At 34.5% G+C, this 12,092-nt stretch overlaps 1 protein-coding gene across 5 annotated transcripts in view; it reads left to right on the top strand.

Annotated features, from left to right (window-relative positions):
* CHM (CHM Rab escort protein) overlaps positions 1–12,092 on the top strand; it is a 208,851-nt gene that overhangs the window by 174,100 nt on the left and 22,659 nt on the right. The window contains exon 13 of one of the 5 annotated variants that reach the window (XM_073880937.1): positions 2,957–3,024. The exons of the other annotated variants lie outside the window; for them this stretch is intronic. Coding sequence (XP_073737038.1) covers positions 2,957–3,018 — 62 coding nt within the window. The 3' untranslated portion in view covers positions 3,019–3,024. The remainder of the gene's footprint in view (positions 1–2,956; positions 3,025–12,092) is intronic. 5 annotated transcript variants of the gene reach the window in all.

Genomic DNA, 12,092 nt, shown 5'->3' with positions numbered 1-12,092 from the left:
GTATATCTGATCTAATGAATCCACCCTTTGTGATCCAATAGCTGTTAATCTCTCTTTTTCTCAGCTTCCTAATTCTCCATCATTTTGTCTTCTGTATCACTGGCTCTTCTGCCTCATTTATCCTAGCAGTTAGATCCTCCATTTTTTATTGCATCTGAGTAATAGCCTTTTTTATTTTGTCCTGATTAGGTTTTAGTTCTTTTATTTCTCCAGTAAGGGATTCTGTAATGTCTTCTGTGCTTTTCTCAAGCCTAACCAGTATCTTTATTATCATTGTTTTGAATTCTAGTTCTGACATTTTGCTTATACCTATATTGATTAAATCCCTGGCCGTGAGTATTGCCCCCTATTCTTTCTTTTGGGATGAGTTATTCCATCTTGTCATTATGTCAGAAAAGAATAGGTGAAAGAGAGAAAGTGCAAGAATATCAACAACAGCACCAGAAAAATACACACTAAACAAATCAGAAGAAAACAGAAAAAAAAAAGAAAAAATTAAAATAAGAAGTAGAACAGAACACAACAATAAACTAGATCCTGGTTTTATTTTGGTCCGTTTGTTAGAAGAAACAAGATCCCAAAATAGGAAAGAAAAACTGATATTTATACAAAAATAAAATTGAAAATTAAACCAAAAATGAAATATATATATAAAACATAAATGTGAAAATAAAAATTAAAAAAACTTTAAGAATTGATAAAATAAAATAAAAGGGGAAAAATGTAAAACTGAAAGCCTAAAGAATAATAAGAAAAATAAGAAAAAAACACAAATGGTATAAACTGTTTTCCTTAGGAGCTGAAGTTTTGCAGTTCTCTATTATTAGTAAACTTGGTATTAGCTGAATATTCCTGCTGGTCTTCTGGGGGAGGGGCCTGTTGCACTGATTCTCAGGTTCCTTTCCCCTGGTGGAATTGCACTCCCCTTGCCAGGGGGCCATGCTCAGTGTAAGCAGCTCTGGATTGTACTGTGTGTCGCTGTTTTGCTCCCTGAAGGCTTTCAGCACCAATGGGGGTGGATGAAAATGGCGGAGCCCTGATCTCTAGCCCCTGGAGCTGAAAGTTTGTGCCCTCCTACTCTTCAGTGAGCTTCACAGAAAAGCAAGTCAGTCATGCTTGTCTCCCTGGTTTCCATCTGAACTCTGTGTTCACTGACTGTGAACTACCATTTTTATCTCAGGGCTGTGACCCCATTTTTTCAGTGTCTAAACTTGACAGACTCCTGCAGCAGACCCACGCTATTCTACCCAAGGGAAGTTCATGTTTATTTGGTTTTTTCACTTTCTTAATGTTTGGCTTCTTTTTTCCTCCTTTTTGTCTTATGTTTTGGGCCTGTTCATAGACTTTCAGGAATAATTTGTAACTTGGACATTAAAAGTCTTTAATAGTGTATTTTCCTGCTTCTGCCCTAATTGAGAGTCATGATATCAGAACTGGTGGCAAGTTGTTCTGCTCTTGGTAATTAGCTTGTCTGTCTTCTGAAACAGAACTAGTCTAATATCACAGAAGGCTTTAAACCACCCTTTCCCTTTCTCTTAATTTTTTAAATTTTCAAGTCAGAAAAAAAAAGTATATGCCATGTATTTATTTTAAGTATTCAAACCTTTTCCTGGCTCATTTATTTTCCTTTCAAAGCTCCCTGGTTATAAGCAAAAATTTTTAGCTTACAATGTTACATAATAATTCTCTTCCCTTACACAACTTTTACTTTTAAATCTCTTAAGAGTTTTTTCTTTTTTCCTGAACCTTTTGAATAAAATTTATCTTGAACACAATAGAACAGGTTTTAAAAATTTACAGAATTGTTTCCTCACAGAAGAATTTCATTATTTCCCAGGTCAAACACCAAAAACTGAAAATGATGAATACTTTCAAATTGTATAAGAATCCCACCTATTAAGGGAGGATAGTATGGAATTTGACAGTATTCATACTTAAAAAAAAAAAAAGTATCTTCAGAAGAACTAGTCTCAATTAGGATTCCTGAGAGAGTATTTTTTACTATTCTGTCTGAATGCTCATATATCTGGGTTAGCTTAGTTAGCTGTGTTGTAGATTTCTCATATTTATACTAATAGTGTTGAGCTGTTAATGATCATCTATGTGCTGATTGTAGAAATCAAAAAGTAAAATAGTATTTAGGAAGAGTTAATTCTGAATACTGTATAAATTTGTTATTTAATTATTAAGCAGGTTTCATTGTTATCAGTTTTCCCTTAAAACAATTACTTAAGTAGACAAATACATCTAGACTGGTCTCATATAAATGACAGGCGTATAATTAGTATGTCCAGCTGAGTGGAACCAAATGCCTTCACTTGGCTTAAAATTTGAGACTGTAATGACAAAATTATGAACTAAACTCATCGCTCTTCCTATTGGAAGAATCACTGGAAGACAAATGTTGGTAAGCACTGTAACTAATGCAGTTACACCTGAGTAAATCAAACATAATCAAAATACATACCAGTGAGACTTTGTGGGTTCCACTCATTCCTCAAAGGTAATAAAATGAAATTTATAGAAAGTAAATGATGTGAAGTCTCGTGATTTATTTAGTTTTTTTAACAAAGAAATGCATTTTACAGATATTCATGAGCAAATTAGCTTGTTTGTAAGACATACTACAAAATTATGGCTTTAGAGAAAAGATGGGAATTCTTTAGTAAAATTTAAGTCTTTTTTACTTTTAAATACTGGGTTTAATTAATGTCTAAATCTAGTGTACTCCATTCTTCATTAGCCATAGTAATCAATATGTAAAGATTTATTTTCCTTTTAAGGTTGTTACTGATTTCAAAGGTATTTTTCCCAGTTAAATAAATATGGGAAGATAAAAGAATTTAAACTTGCTCAGGTACTCTTTTAGCTAATGAAGGTTTTATGTTACTCTTTCTGAGAATATTCTCACTTCTTGACTAATCCTCATACTCAGTTTATCTTTATCTCTTTTCAGTATCAACTGATCAAATTCACCCATTCTTGAATCAGCACCAACTCCTACTTTCTTTCCATTAAGAACAGGTAGAATTTTGTAACTTTTTATGGTGTAATTCAGGGTTGACAAATACTATGGTACTTTACGTTAAATACTACTCACTTACTGTGTTGCATTCAGTAAAGTATAATACATAAAATTCATTTTATAGTTTTTGTTAAAGAAAATATCCTGTTTAGGAGATTGTAGGCATTGTTTAAAAGATATATAATTCTCACAGTATTTTCAATTTTTCAACAATTTTTTTGTATTATGATTAGTCAGAATTTTAATTCATAAAAACAAATTTGTTTGACAAAAATAGACCAAATAAATACAGATTTCTTACTCAGAGTAGAAAATATCATAAAAATCATGTATTCAAATGTAATACTAAAATCAATTTAATCTTTAGACATTAACAAAGCAAGTGATCAATTGTTAAGCAATTTTTAATTTTTCTTTTTACAGATCACATATTTTAGACTTTTTATTCTTTATCCTATGCTATGCAAATGCACTGTAGTTTTAAAGTATATGACCAAAAATGTGCTTAAGACGTTAAAATATGTTTACTTTCACCTTTTAGTCTCTTTAATTTAATGAATTTTCATGGATATCATATTGCCTTATCTTTGACGTGATTTGATTTTGAATTTGTAAAACTGTAAGTGTACAACTGAAGTTTACTTTTATACGGTACAGAAATAATATATACAAAAGGTACTTCCAAGGCAGCTAAACAGTTCAGTTAACCAGGAAGTTGCATTCTAACAATACGCTATTATATGGTAGTTGAGAACATAGACTGGCTATGTTCTAACTCTTTTACATAATAGCTGAATGACCTTAGGCAAGTTGCTTAATCTCTCTGTACCTCAGCTTCCCCATCTATAAAATAGGGATAATGATAGTATCTATACCTCAGGACTGTTATAAGGATCAGATTCATGTGAACAGTGTATGGCACTTATAAAACTCAAGAAATATGTTTTCACTTAAAAAAATTTTTTGAATATAGGTGACACACAATGTTACATTAGTTTCATGTGTACAACAAAGCAGTTCAACTTCCCTATACATTATGCTGTGCTCCCCACAAATGTAGCTACCCTCTCTTCCCATACAATGCTGCTACAATATCATTGACCATATTCACTATGCTATACCTCTTATTCCCATGACGTGTTTATTCCACAATTGGAAGCCTGTATCTCCCACTCCCCTTCATCCATTTTGTCCATCACATCACCTTACTCCCCTTACCACTGACAACCATTAGTTTGATCTCTATTTATAAGTCTGATTCTGTTTTTTCCCTTGTTTATTCATTCATTTTTTTTTATTAGACTCCAGATAAGAGTGAAATCATATGGTATTTGTCTTTCTCAGTCTGATTTATTTCAATTAGAATAACATTTTATACGTCCGTCCATGTTGTTGCAAATAGCAAAATCTCATCCATTTTATGGCTGTGTAATACTTCATTATATATAAACATATAAAACATGTATTATATAATTATATATAATATGTGTAATCTACTAAAGATATTAGTAATATATTACCAAATACTAATATATAACTAAATATATTGTATGTAGTATATATTAATAAAATTCATGATACAATTTTTTTTTCCTTTTTTGAGGTTGTTTCAGGTTTTTATGTAAATTCTAGTTAGTTAAGGTATAGTGTAACATTAGCGTCAGGAGTAGAATTTTAGTGATTCATCACTTAAAAATAATACACTGTGCTCATCACAGCAGGTGCAGTCCTTAATATCCATCACCCATTTAGCCTATCACCTGCCCACCTCCTCTCCATCAACCCTCTGTTTGTTCTCTAGAGTAAGAGTCTTTTATGGTTTGCCTCCCCCTCTTTTATTTTTTGTCTCCTTCTCCTATGTTCATCTGTTTGTTTCTTAAATTCCATCTATGAGTGAAATCATATGCTATTTGTTTCTCTGGCTTTTTTCTCTACCATAATACACTAGCTCCATCAACGGCATTGCAAATGGTAAGATTTTATTCATTTTATTCTTTTTGATTGGGTGGATAGTATTCCACACACACTATCTTCTTTATCCATTCATCAGTTGATGGACATTTGGGCTCTTCCCATAGTTTGGCTATTGTTGATAATGCTGCTATAAACATTAGGTGCATGTCCTCCTTTAAATCGGTATTTTTGTATCCTTTGGGCACATACCTAGTAGTGCAATTGCTGGGTCATTAGGGTAGTTCTATTTTTAACTTTTGAGGAACCTCCATACTGTTTTCCAGAGTGGCTGCACAAGTTTGCATTCCCAACAATGTAAGAGTTCCCCTTTCTCTACATCATTGCCAACATCTGTTAATTCCTCTGTTGTTAATTTTAGCCATTCTGGTAGGTATAAGATGTTATCTCAGCCTGGTTTTGATTTGTATTTCCCTGATGATGAGTGATGTTGAGCATCTTTTCATGTCTATTAGTCCCAATAGTTCATTTTTGCTTTTGTTTCCCTTGCCTCCAGAGATGTGTCTAGTAAGAAGTTGCTATGGCCGAGGAGAAAGAGGATTCTGCCTGTGTTCTCCTCTAAGATTTTAATGGTTTCCTGTCTCATATTTAGGTCTTTCATCCGTTTTTGAGTTTATTCTTGTGTAAGAAAGTGGTCCAGTTTCATTCTTTTACACGTGGCTGTCCAATTTTCCCAACACCATTTGTTGGAAAGACTCTCTTTTTCTCATTGCATTTCCTGCTTTGTTGAAGATTAGTTGGGTCCATTTCTGGGTTCTCGCTTCTGTTCCATTGATCTGTGTCTCTGTTTTTGTGCCAGTTCTGTATTGTTTTGGTGACTACAGGTTTGTAACATAGCTTGAAGTGCAGAATTGTGATGCCTCTAGCTTTGCTTTTCTTTTCCAGGATTGCTTTGGCTATTAGGGATCTTTTGTGGTTCCATACGAATTTGAGGATTGTTTGTTCTAGCTCTGTGAAAAATGCTGTAGGTATTTTGATATGAATTGCATTAAATATGTAGATCGCTTTGGGTAGCATGGACATTTTAACAATATTTGTTCTTCCTATGAGTATGGAATGTTTTTCCATTTCTTTGTGTCATCTTCAGGTTCTTTCTTCAGTGTTTTATAGTTTTCAGAGTACAGATCTTTTATGTTTATTCCTAGGTATTTTATGGGTTTTGGTGCAATTATAAATGGGACTGATTCCTTGATTTCTCTTTCTGCTTCATTTTTGGTGTATAGAAACACAACAGATTTCTCAACATTGGTTTTATATCCTGTGAATTGCTTGAATTTGTGTGTCAGTTCTAGCAATTTTTTGGTGGAGTCTTTTGGGGTTTCTATATAGAGTATCGTGTCATCTGCAAATAGTGAAAGTTTGACTTCTTCCTTACCAATTTGTATGCCTTCTATTTCTTTTTGTTGTCTGATTGCTGTGGCTAGGACTTCCATTACTGTGTTAAATAATGGTGATTAGAGTGGACATCCCCATCTTGTTCCTGACCTTAGAGGAAAATCTCAGTTTTTCCCCATTGAGGATGATATTAGCTGTGTTTTGTTCAAATATGGCCTTTATTATGTTGAGGTGTGTTCCCTCTATCTGTATTTTGTTAAGGGTTTTTATCAAGAATGGGTGTTGTACATTGTCAAATGTTTTTTCTGCGTCTATTGAAAGGACCATATGGTTCTTATCTTTTATTAATGTGGTATGCCACATGATTGATTTACAAATATTGAACCACCCTTGCAGCCCAGGAATAAATCCCACTTGATTGTGGTGAATGTTTCTTTTAATGTACTGTTGGGTTCAATTTGCTAATATCTTGTTGAGAATTTTTGCATCCATGTTCATGAAGGATATTGGCCTGTAGTGCTATTTTTTTAGTGGAGTCTTTGTCTTGTTTTGGAATCAGACAAACTAGATTTTATTTTGGAAAATGCTGTCCTCATGGAATGAGTTTGGATGTTTTCCTTCCATTTCTGTGTTTTGGAATATTTTGAGAAGAATAGGTAGTTATTAACCCTTCTTTAAATGTTCGGTAAAAGTTCCCTGGGAAGCCATCTGGACCTGCAGTTTTGTTTGTTGGCAGATTTTTGATTACTGATTGAATTATTTGCTGGTTATGGTCTGTTCAAATTTTATATTTCTTCCTGTTTCAGTTTTTGTAGTTTCTGTTTCTAGGAATTTACCCACTTCTTCCAGGTTGTCCAATTGGTTGGCATATAGTTTTTCATAATATTCTCTTACAGTTATATTTCTGTGGTGTCAGTTGTGATTTCTCCTCTCTCATTTGTCATTTATTTGGTTCCTTTCTCTTTTCTTTTTGATAAGTCTGGCTGGGGTTTATCAATTTTATTAATTCTTCCAAAGAACCAGCTCCTGGTTCCATTAATCTGTTTTACTGGTTATTTTAATTTCTGTATCATTTATTTCTGCTTTAATCTTTATTATTTCCTTTCTTCTGCTAGCTTTTGGCTTTGTTCATGGTTCTTATTCTAGCTGCTTTAGGTGTAAGGTTAGTTGTGTATTTGAGATTTTTCTTTTTTCTTGAGGTAGGCCTGTATTGCTGTATACTTCCCTCTTATGACCACTTTTGCTGCATCCCAAAGGTTTTGAACCATTGTGTTTTCATTTTCATTTGTTTCCATGGTTTTTTCTTCTTCTTTGATTTCCCGGGTGGACCATTTGTTAGTAGCATGTTGTTTAAAATCCATGTATTTGTGGTCTTTCCAAATTTTTCTTGTGGTTGACTTCAGTTTTCATAGAATAGGTGTGATCTGTCTTTTTGTACTTGTTGAGGCTTGATTTTTTTTATATAATGTGTGATCTATTCTGGAGAATGTCCCCTGTGCATTAGAAAAGAATGTGTATTCTGCTTTAAGTTGGATATCTGTTAAGTCCATCTGATCCAGTGTGTCATTCAAAGTCATTGTTTCCTTGTTGATTTTCTGCTTAAATGATCTGTCCATTGCTATAAGTGGGATGTTTAAGGTCCCCTACTATTATATTATTATTAATTACTGCCTTTTAGTTTGTTATTAATTGTTCTATATATTTGGTGTTCCCCTGTTGGGGGCATAAGTTTAATTATTTGATCTTCTTGGATAATCCCCTTTATTATGATATAGTGCCCTTCTTCATCTTGTTAAGGCATTTGGTTTAAAATCTAGTTTGTCTGATACAAGTATTGTTACTCCATCTTTCTTTTGACTTTCATTTGCATGAGAAATATTTCTCCATCCCCTCACTTTCAATCTGCAGGCATTTTTAGATCTAAAATGAGTCTCTTATAGGCAGCATATAGATGAGTATTGTTTTTTTAATCCATTCTTATACCCTATGTCTTTTGATTGGAGTGTTTAGTCCATTTTCATTCAGAGTAATTATTGATAGATATGAATTTTATTACTGCTATTTTATTGTTTTGTCATTTTCTGGAGATTTTTTCTGTTCTTTTTAGTCTTTGTCACTTTTTCCTTCCCAAAGAGTCCCCTTTAATATTTTTTTCAGGGCTGGTTTAGTGGTCACAAACTCCTTTAGTTTTTGTTTCTCTGGGAAGCTCTTTATCTCTCCTATTCTGAATGATAGCTTTGCTGGATAGAGTATTCTTTGCTGCAGATTTTTCCCATTCAGGAAGTTGAATATATTATGCCACTCCTTTCTGGCTTGCCAATTTTGTGGAATGATCTGCAGCTAGCCTTTTGGGTCTTCCCTTGTAAGTTAGGGACTTGTCTTACTGTTCTTAGGATTTTTTCTTTATCACTATATTTTGCAAATTTCACTACACTATGTCTTAGTGTTGGCCTGCTTTTGTTGATTTTAGTGAGAGTTCTGTGTGCCTCCTGGATTTGGATGTCTATTTCGTTCCTTAGATTAGGGAAGTTATTATCTATTATTTCCTCAAATAAAGCTTCTGCCCCCTTTTCTCTCTTTTTTTTTGTTGGATTCTTACCATACAAATGTTACTACTTTTGATGGAATCACTGAGTTCCCTGTCTGTTCTCGTGCTCAATAAGTCTTCTTTCTCTGTTTTGTTCTTCTTCATTATTTGCCATTATTCTGTTTTCTATGTCACTCATTCATTCCTCTGCTTCTTCTATCCTTGTTGTCATTACATCCAGTCTTTTTAGAATCTGTTTAAAAAAAAAAAACTCAGTTATTGCATTTTTCATTTCTGACTTTTTATCTCTGTGGTATGGGCCTCCCTGAAGTCTTCTATTCTTTTCTCAAGCCTGGTGAGTATCATTATGATTATTGCTTTAAAATCTCCAGGCATTTTACTTATATCTGGGTTTTTTTTTCATTTTATTTTATTATGTTATTATATTTATTATTATATATGTTATTATGTCATTTATTTTATTATTAGTCACCATACAGTACATCATTAGTTTTTGATGTAGTGATCGACGATTCATTGTTTTCATATAACACCCAGTGCTCCATGCAGTACGTGCCCTCCTTAATACCCATAACCACCCCACGACCCTCGCCTCTAAAACCCTGTTTACTTCTCAGAGTCCATAGTCTCTCATGGTTCATCTATCCCTCCGATTTGCCCCCTTCATTTTTCCCTTCCGTCTCTTGATGTCCTCCATGCTATTCCTTATGCTCCACAAATAAGTGAAACCATATGATAATTAACTTTCTATGCTTCACTTTTTCCACTTACCATAATCTCCACTCCCATCCATGCTAATATAAAAGTTGGGTATTCATCCTTTCTGATGGCTGAGTAATATTCCATTGTTTATGGACCACATCTTCTTTATCCATTCATCTGTTGAAGGCCATCTCGGCTCTTTCCACAGTTTGGCTGTTGCAGACATTGCTGCTGTGAACAGTGGGGTGCATATGGCCCTTCTTTTCACTACATCTGTGTCTTTGGGGTAAATACCGGGGAGTGCAATTGCTGGGTCATAGGGTAGCTCTATTTTTAATTTTCTGAGGAACCTCCACACTATTTTCCAAAGTGGCTGTACCAACTTGCATTCCCACCAACAGTGTAAAAGGGTTCCCTTTTCTCTACAACCTCTCAAACATTTGTTGTTTCTTGCCTTGTCAATTTTTGCGATTCTCACTGGTGTAAGGTGGTATCTCAATGTGGTTTTGATTTGAATATCCCTGATGGCTAATGATGGTGAACATTTTTTCATGTGTCTGTTAGCCATTTGTATGTCGTGTTTAGAGAAGTGTCTTTTCATGTCTCCTGCCCATTTTTAGACTTGATTATTTGTTTTTTGGGTGTTGAGTTTGAGTTCTTTATAGATCTTGGATACCAGCCCTTTATCTGTAGTGTCATTTGCAAATATCTTCTCCCATTCTGTGGGTTGCCTCTATGTTTTGTTGACTTTGCTGTGTAGAAGCTTTTTATCTTGATGAAGTCCCAAAAGTTCATTTTTGCTTTTGTTTCACTGGCTTTTGGAGATATAACTTGAAAGAAGTTGCTGTGGGCGATGTCAAAGCGGTTACTGCCTATGTTCTGCTCTAGGATTTTGATGGATTCCTGACACACATTGAGGTCTTTCATCCATTTTGAGTTTGTCTTTGTGTATGGTGTTAGAGAATGGTCGAGTTTCATTCTTCTGCATGTGGCTGTCCAATTTTCTCAGTACCATTTATTTAACAGACTGTCTTTTTTTCATTGCATATTTTTTCCTGCTTTGTTGAAGATTATTTGACCATAGAGTTGAGGGTCCATATGTGGGTTCTCTGTTCTATTCCATTGGTCGATATGTCTATTTTTGTGCCAGTACCATGCTGTCTTGGTGATCACAGCTTTGTAATACAGCTTGAAATTGGGCAGTGTGATGCCCCAGCTTTTGTTTTTCTTTTTCAACATTTCCTTGGCGATTCGGGGTCTTTTCTGATTCCATACAAATTTTAGGACTGTTTGTTCCAGCATGTTGAAAAATGTCATTGGAATTTTGATCAGGATGGCATTGAAGGTATAGATTGCTCTGGGTAGCATAGACATTTTAACAATGTTTATTCTTCCAATCCATGAGCATGGAATGTTTTTCCATCTTTTTGTGTCTTCTTCAATTTCTTTCATGAGTGTTCTGTAGTTCCTAGAGTATTGATCCTTACGGATTTATTCCGAGGCAGCTTACGGTTTTTGGTGCTATTGTAAATGGAATCGTTTCTCTAATTTCTCTTTCTACAGTTGCATTGTTAGTAAGAAAGCAACTGATTTCTGTGCATGGATTTTGTATCCTGCCACATTACTGAATTGCTGTATGAGTTTTAGTAATTTGGGGGTGGAGTCTTTTGGGTTTTCCACGTAAAATATGTCATCTGTGAAAAGAGAGAGTTTGACTTCTTCTTTGCCAGTCTGAATACATTTTATTTCTTTTTGTTGTCTGATTGCTGTTGCTAGGACTTTTAGTACTATGTTGAACAATCGTGGCGAGAGTTGGCATCCTTGTCCTGTTCCTTATCTTAAGGGAAAGGCTCTCAGCTTTTCCCCATTGAGAATGATATTCGCTGTGGGTTTTTCATAGATGGATTTTATGAGCGTGAGGAATGTTCCCTCTATCCCTATACTCTGAAGAGTTTTAATCAAGAAAGGATGTTGTATTTTGTCAGATGCTTTTTCTGCATCAATTGAGAGGACCATATGGTTCTTCTCTCTCTTCTTATTAATGTGTTCTCTCACATTCATTGATTTGCAAATGTTTAACCACCCCTGCATCCCGGGGATAAATCCCACTTGGTCGTGATGGATGTTCCTTTTAATACATTGTTGGATCCTATTAGCTAGGATTTTGTTGAGGATTTTGGAATCCATATTCATCAGGGATATCTATTTGAAATTCTCCTTTTTGATGGGCTCTTTGCCTCGTTTGGGGATTAAGGTAATGCTGGCATCATAGAATGAGTCTGGAAGCTTTAATTCCGTTTCTGTTTTTTTTTTTAAACATTGTCAGGAGAATAGATATTATTTCTTCTTTGAATGTTTGGTAGAATTCCCCAGGGAATCCATCAGGCCCTGGACTCTTGTTTTTTGGGAGGTTTTTGATCACTGCTTCAATCTCCTTATGATTATTGGCCTGTTAAGGTTGTCACTTTCTTCCTGTTTCAGTCTTGGCAGCTTACAGGTTTCCAGGAAGGC

Source organism: Callorhinus ursinus, unplaced genomic scaffold (genome assembly GCF_003265705.2).
Source record: "Callorhinus ursinus isolate GAN/ISIS: 27379988/994484 unplaced genomic scaffold, GSC_fseal_2.0 scaffold40, whole genome shotgun sequence".
In the NCBI taxonomy this organism is placed as follows: Eukaryota; Metazoa; Chordata; class Mammalia; order Carnivora; family Otariidae; genus Callorhinus; species Callorhinus ursinus.
Note: the sequence above shows the minus strand (reverse complement) of the source record. Positions and strands in the feature narration are given on the sequence as shown.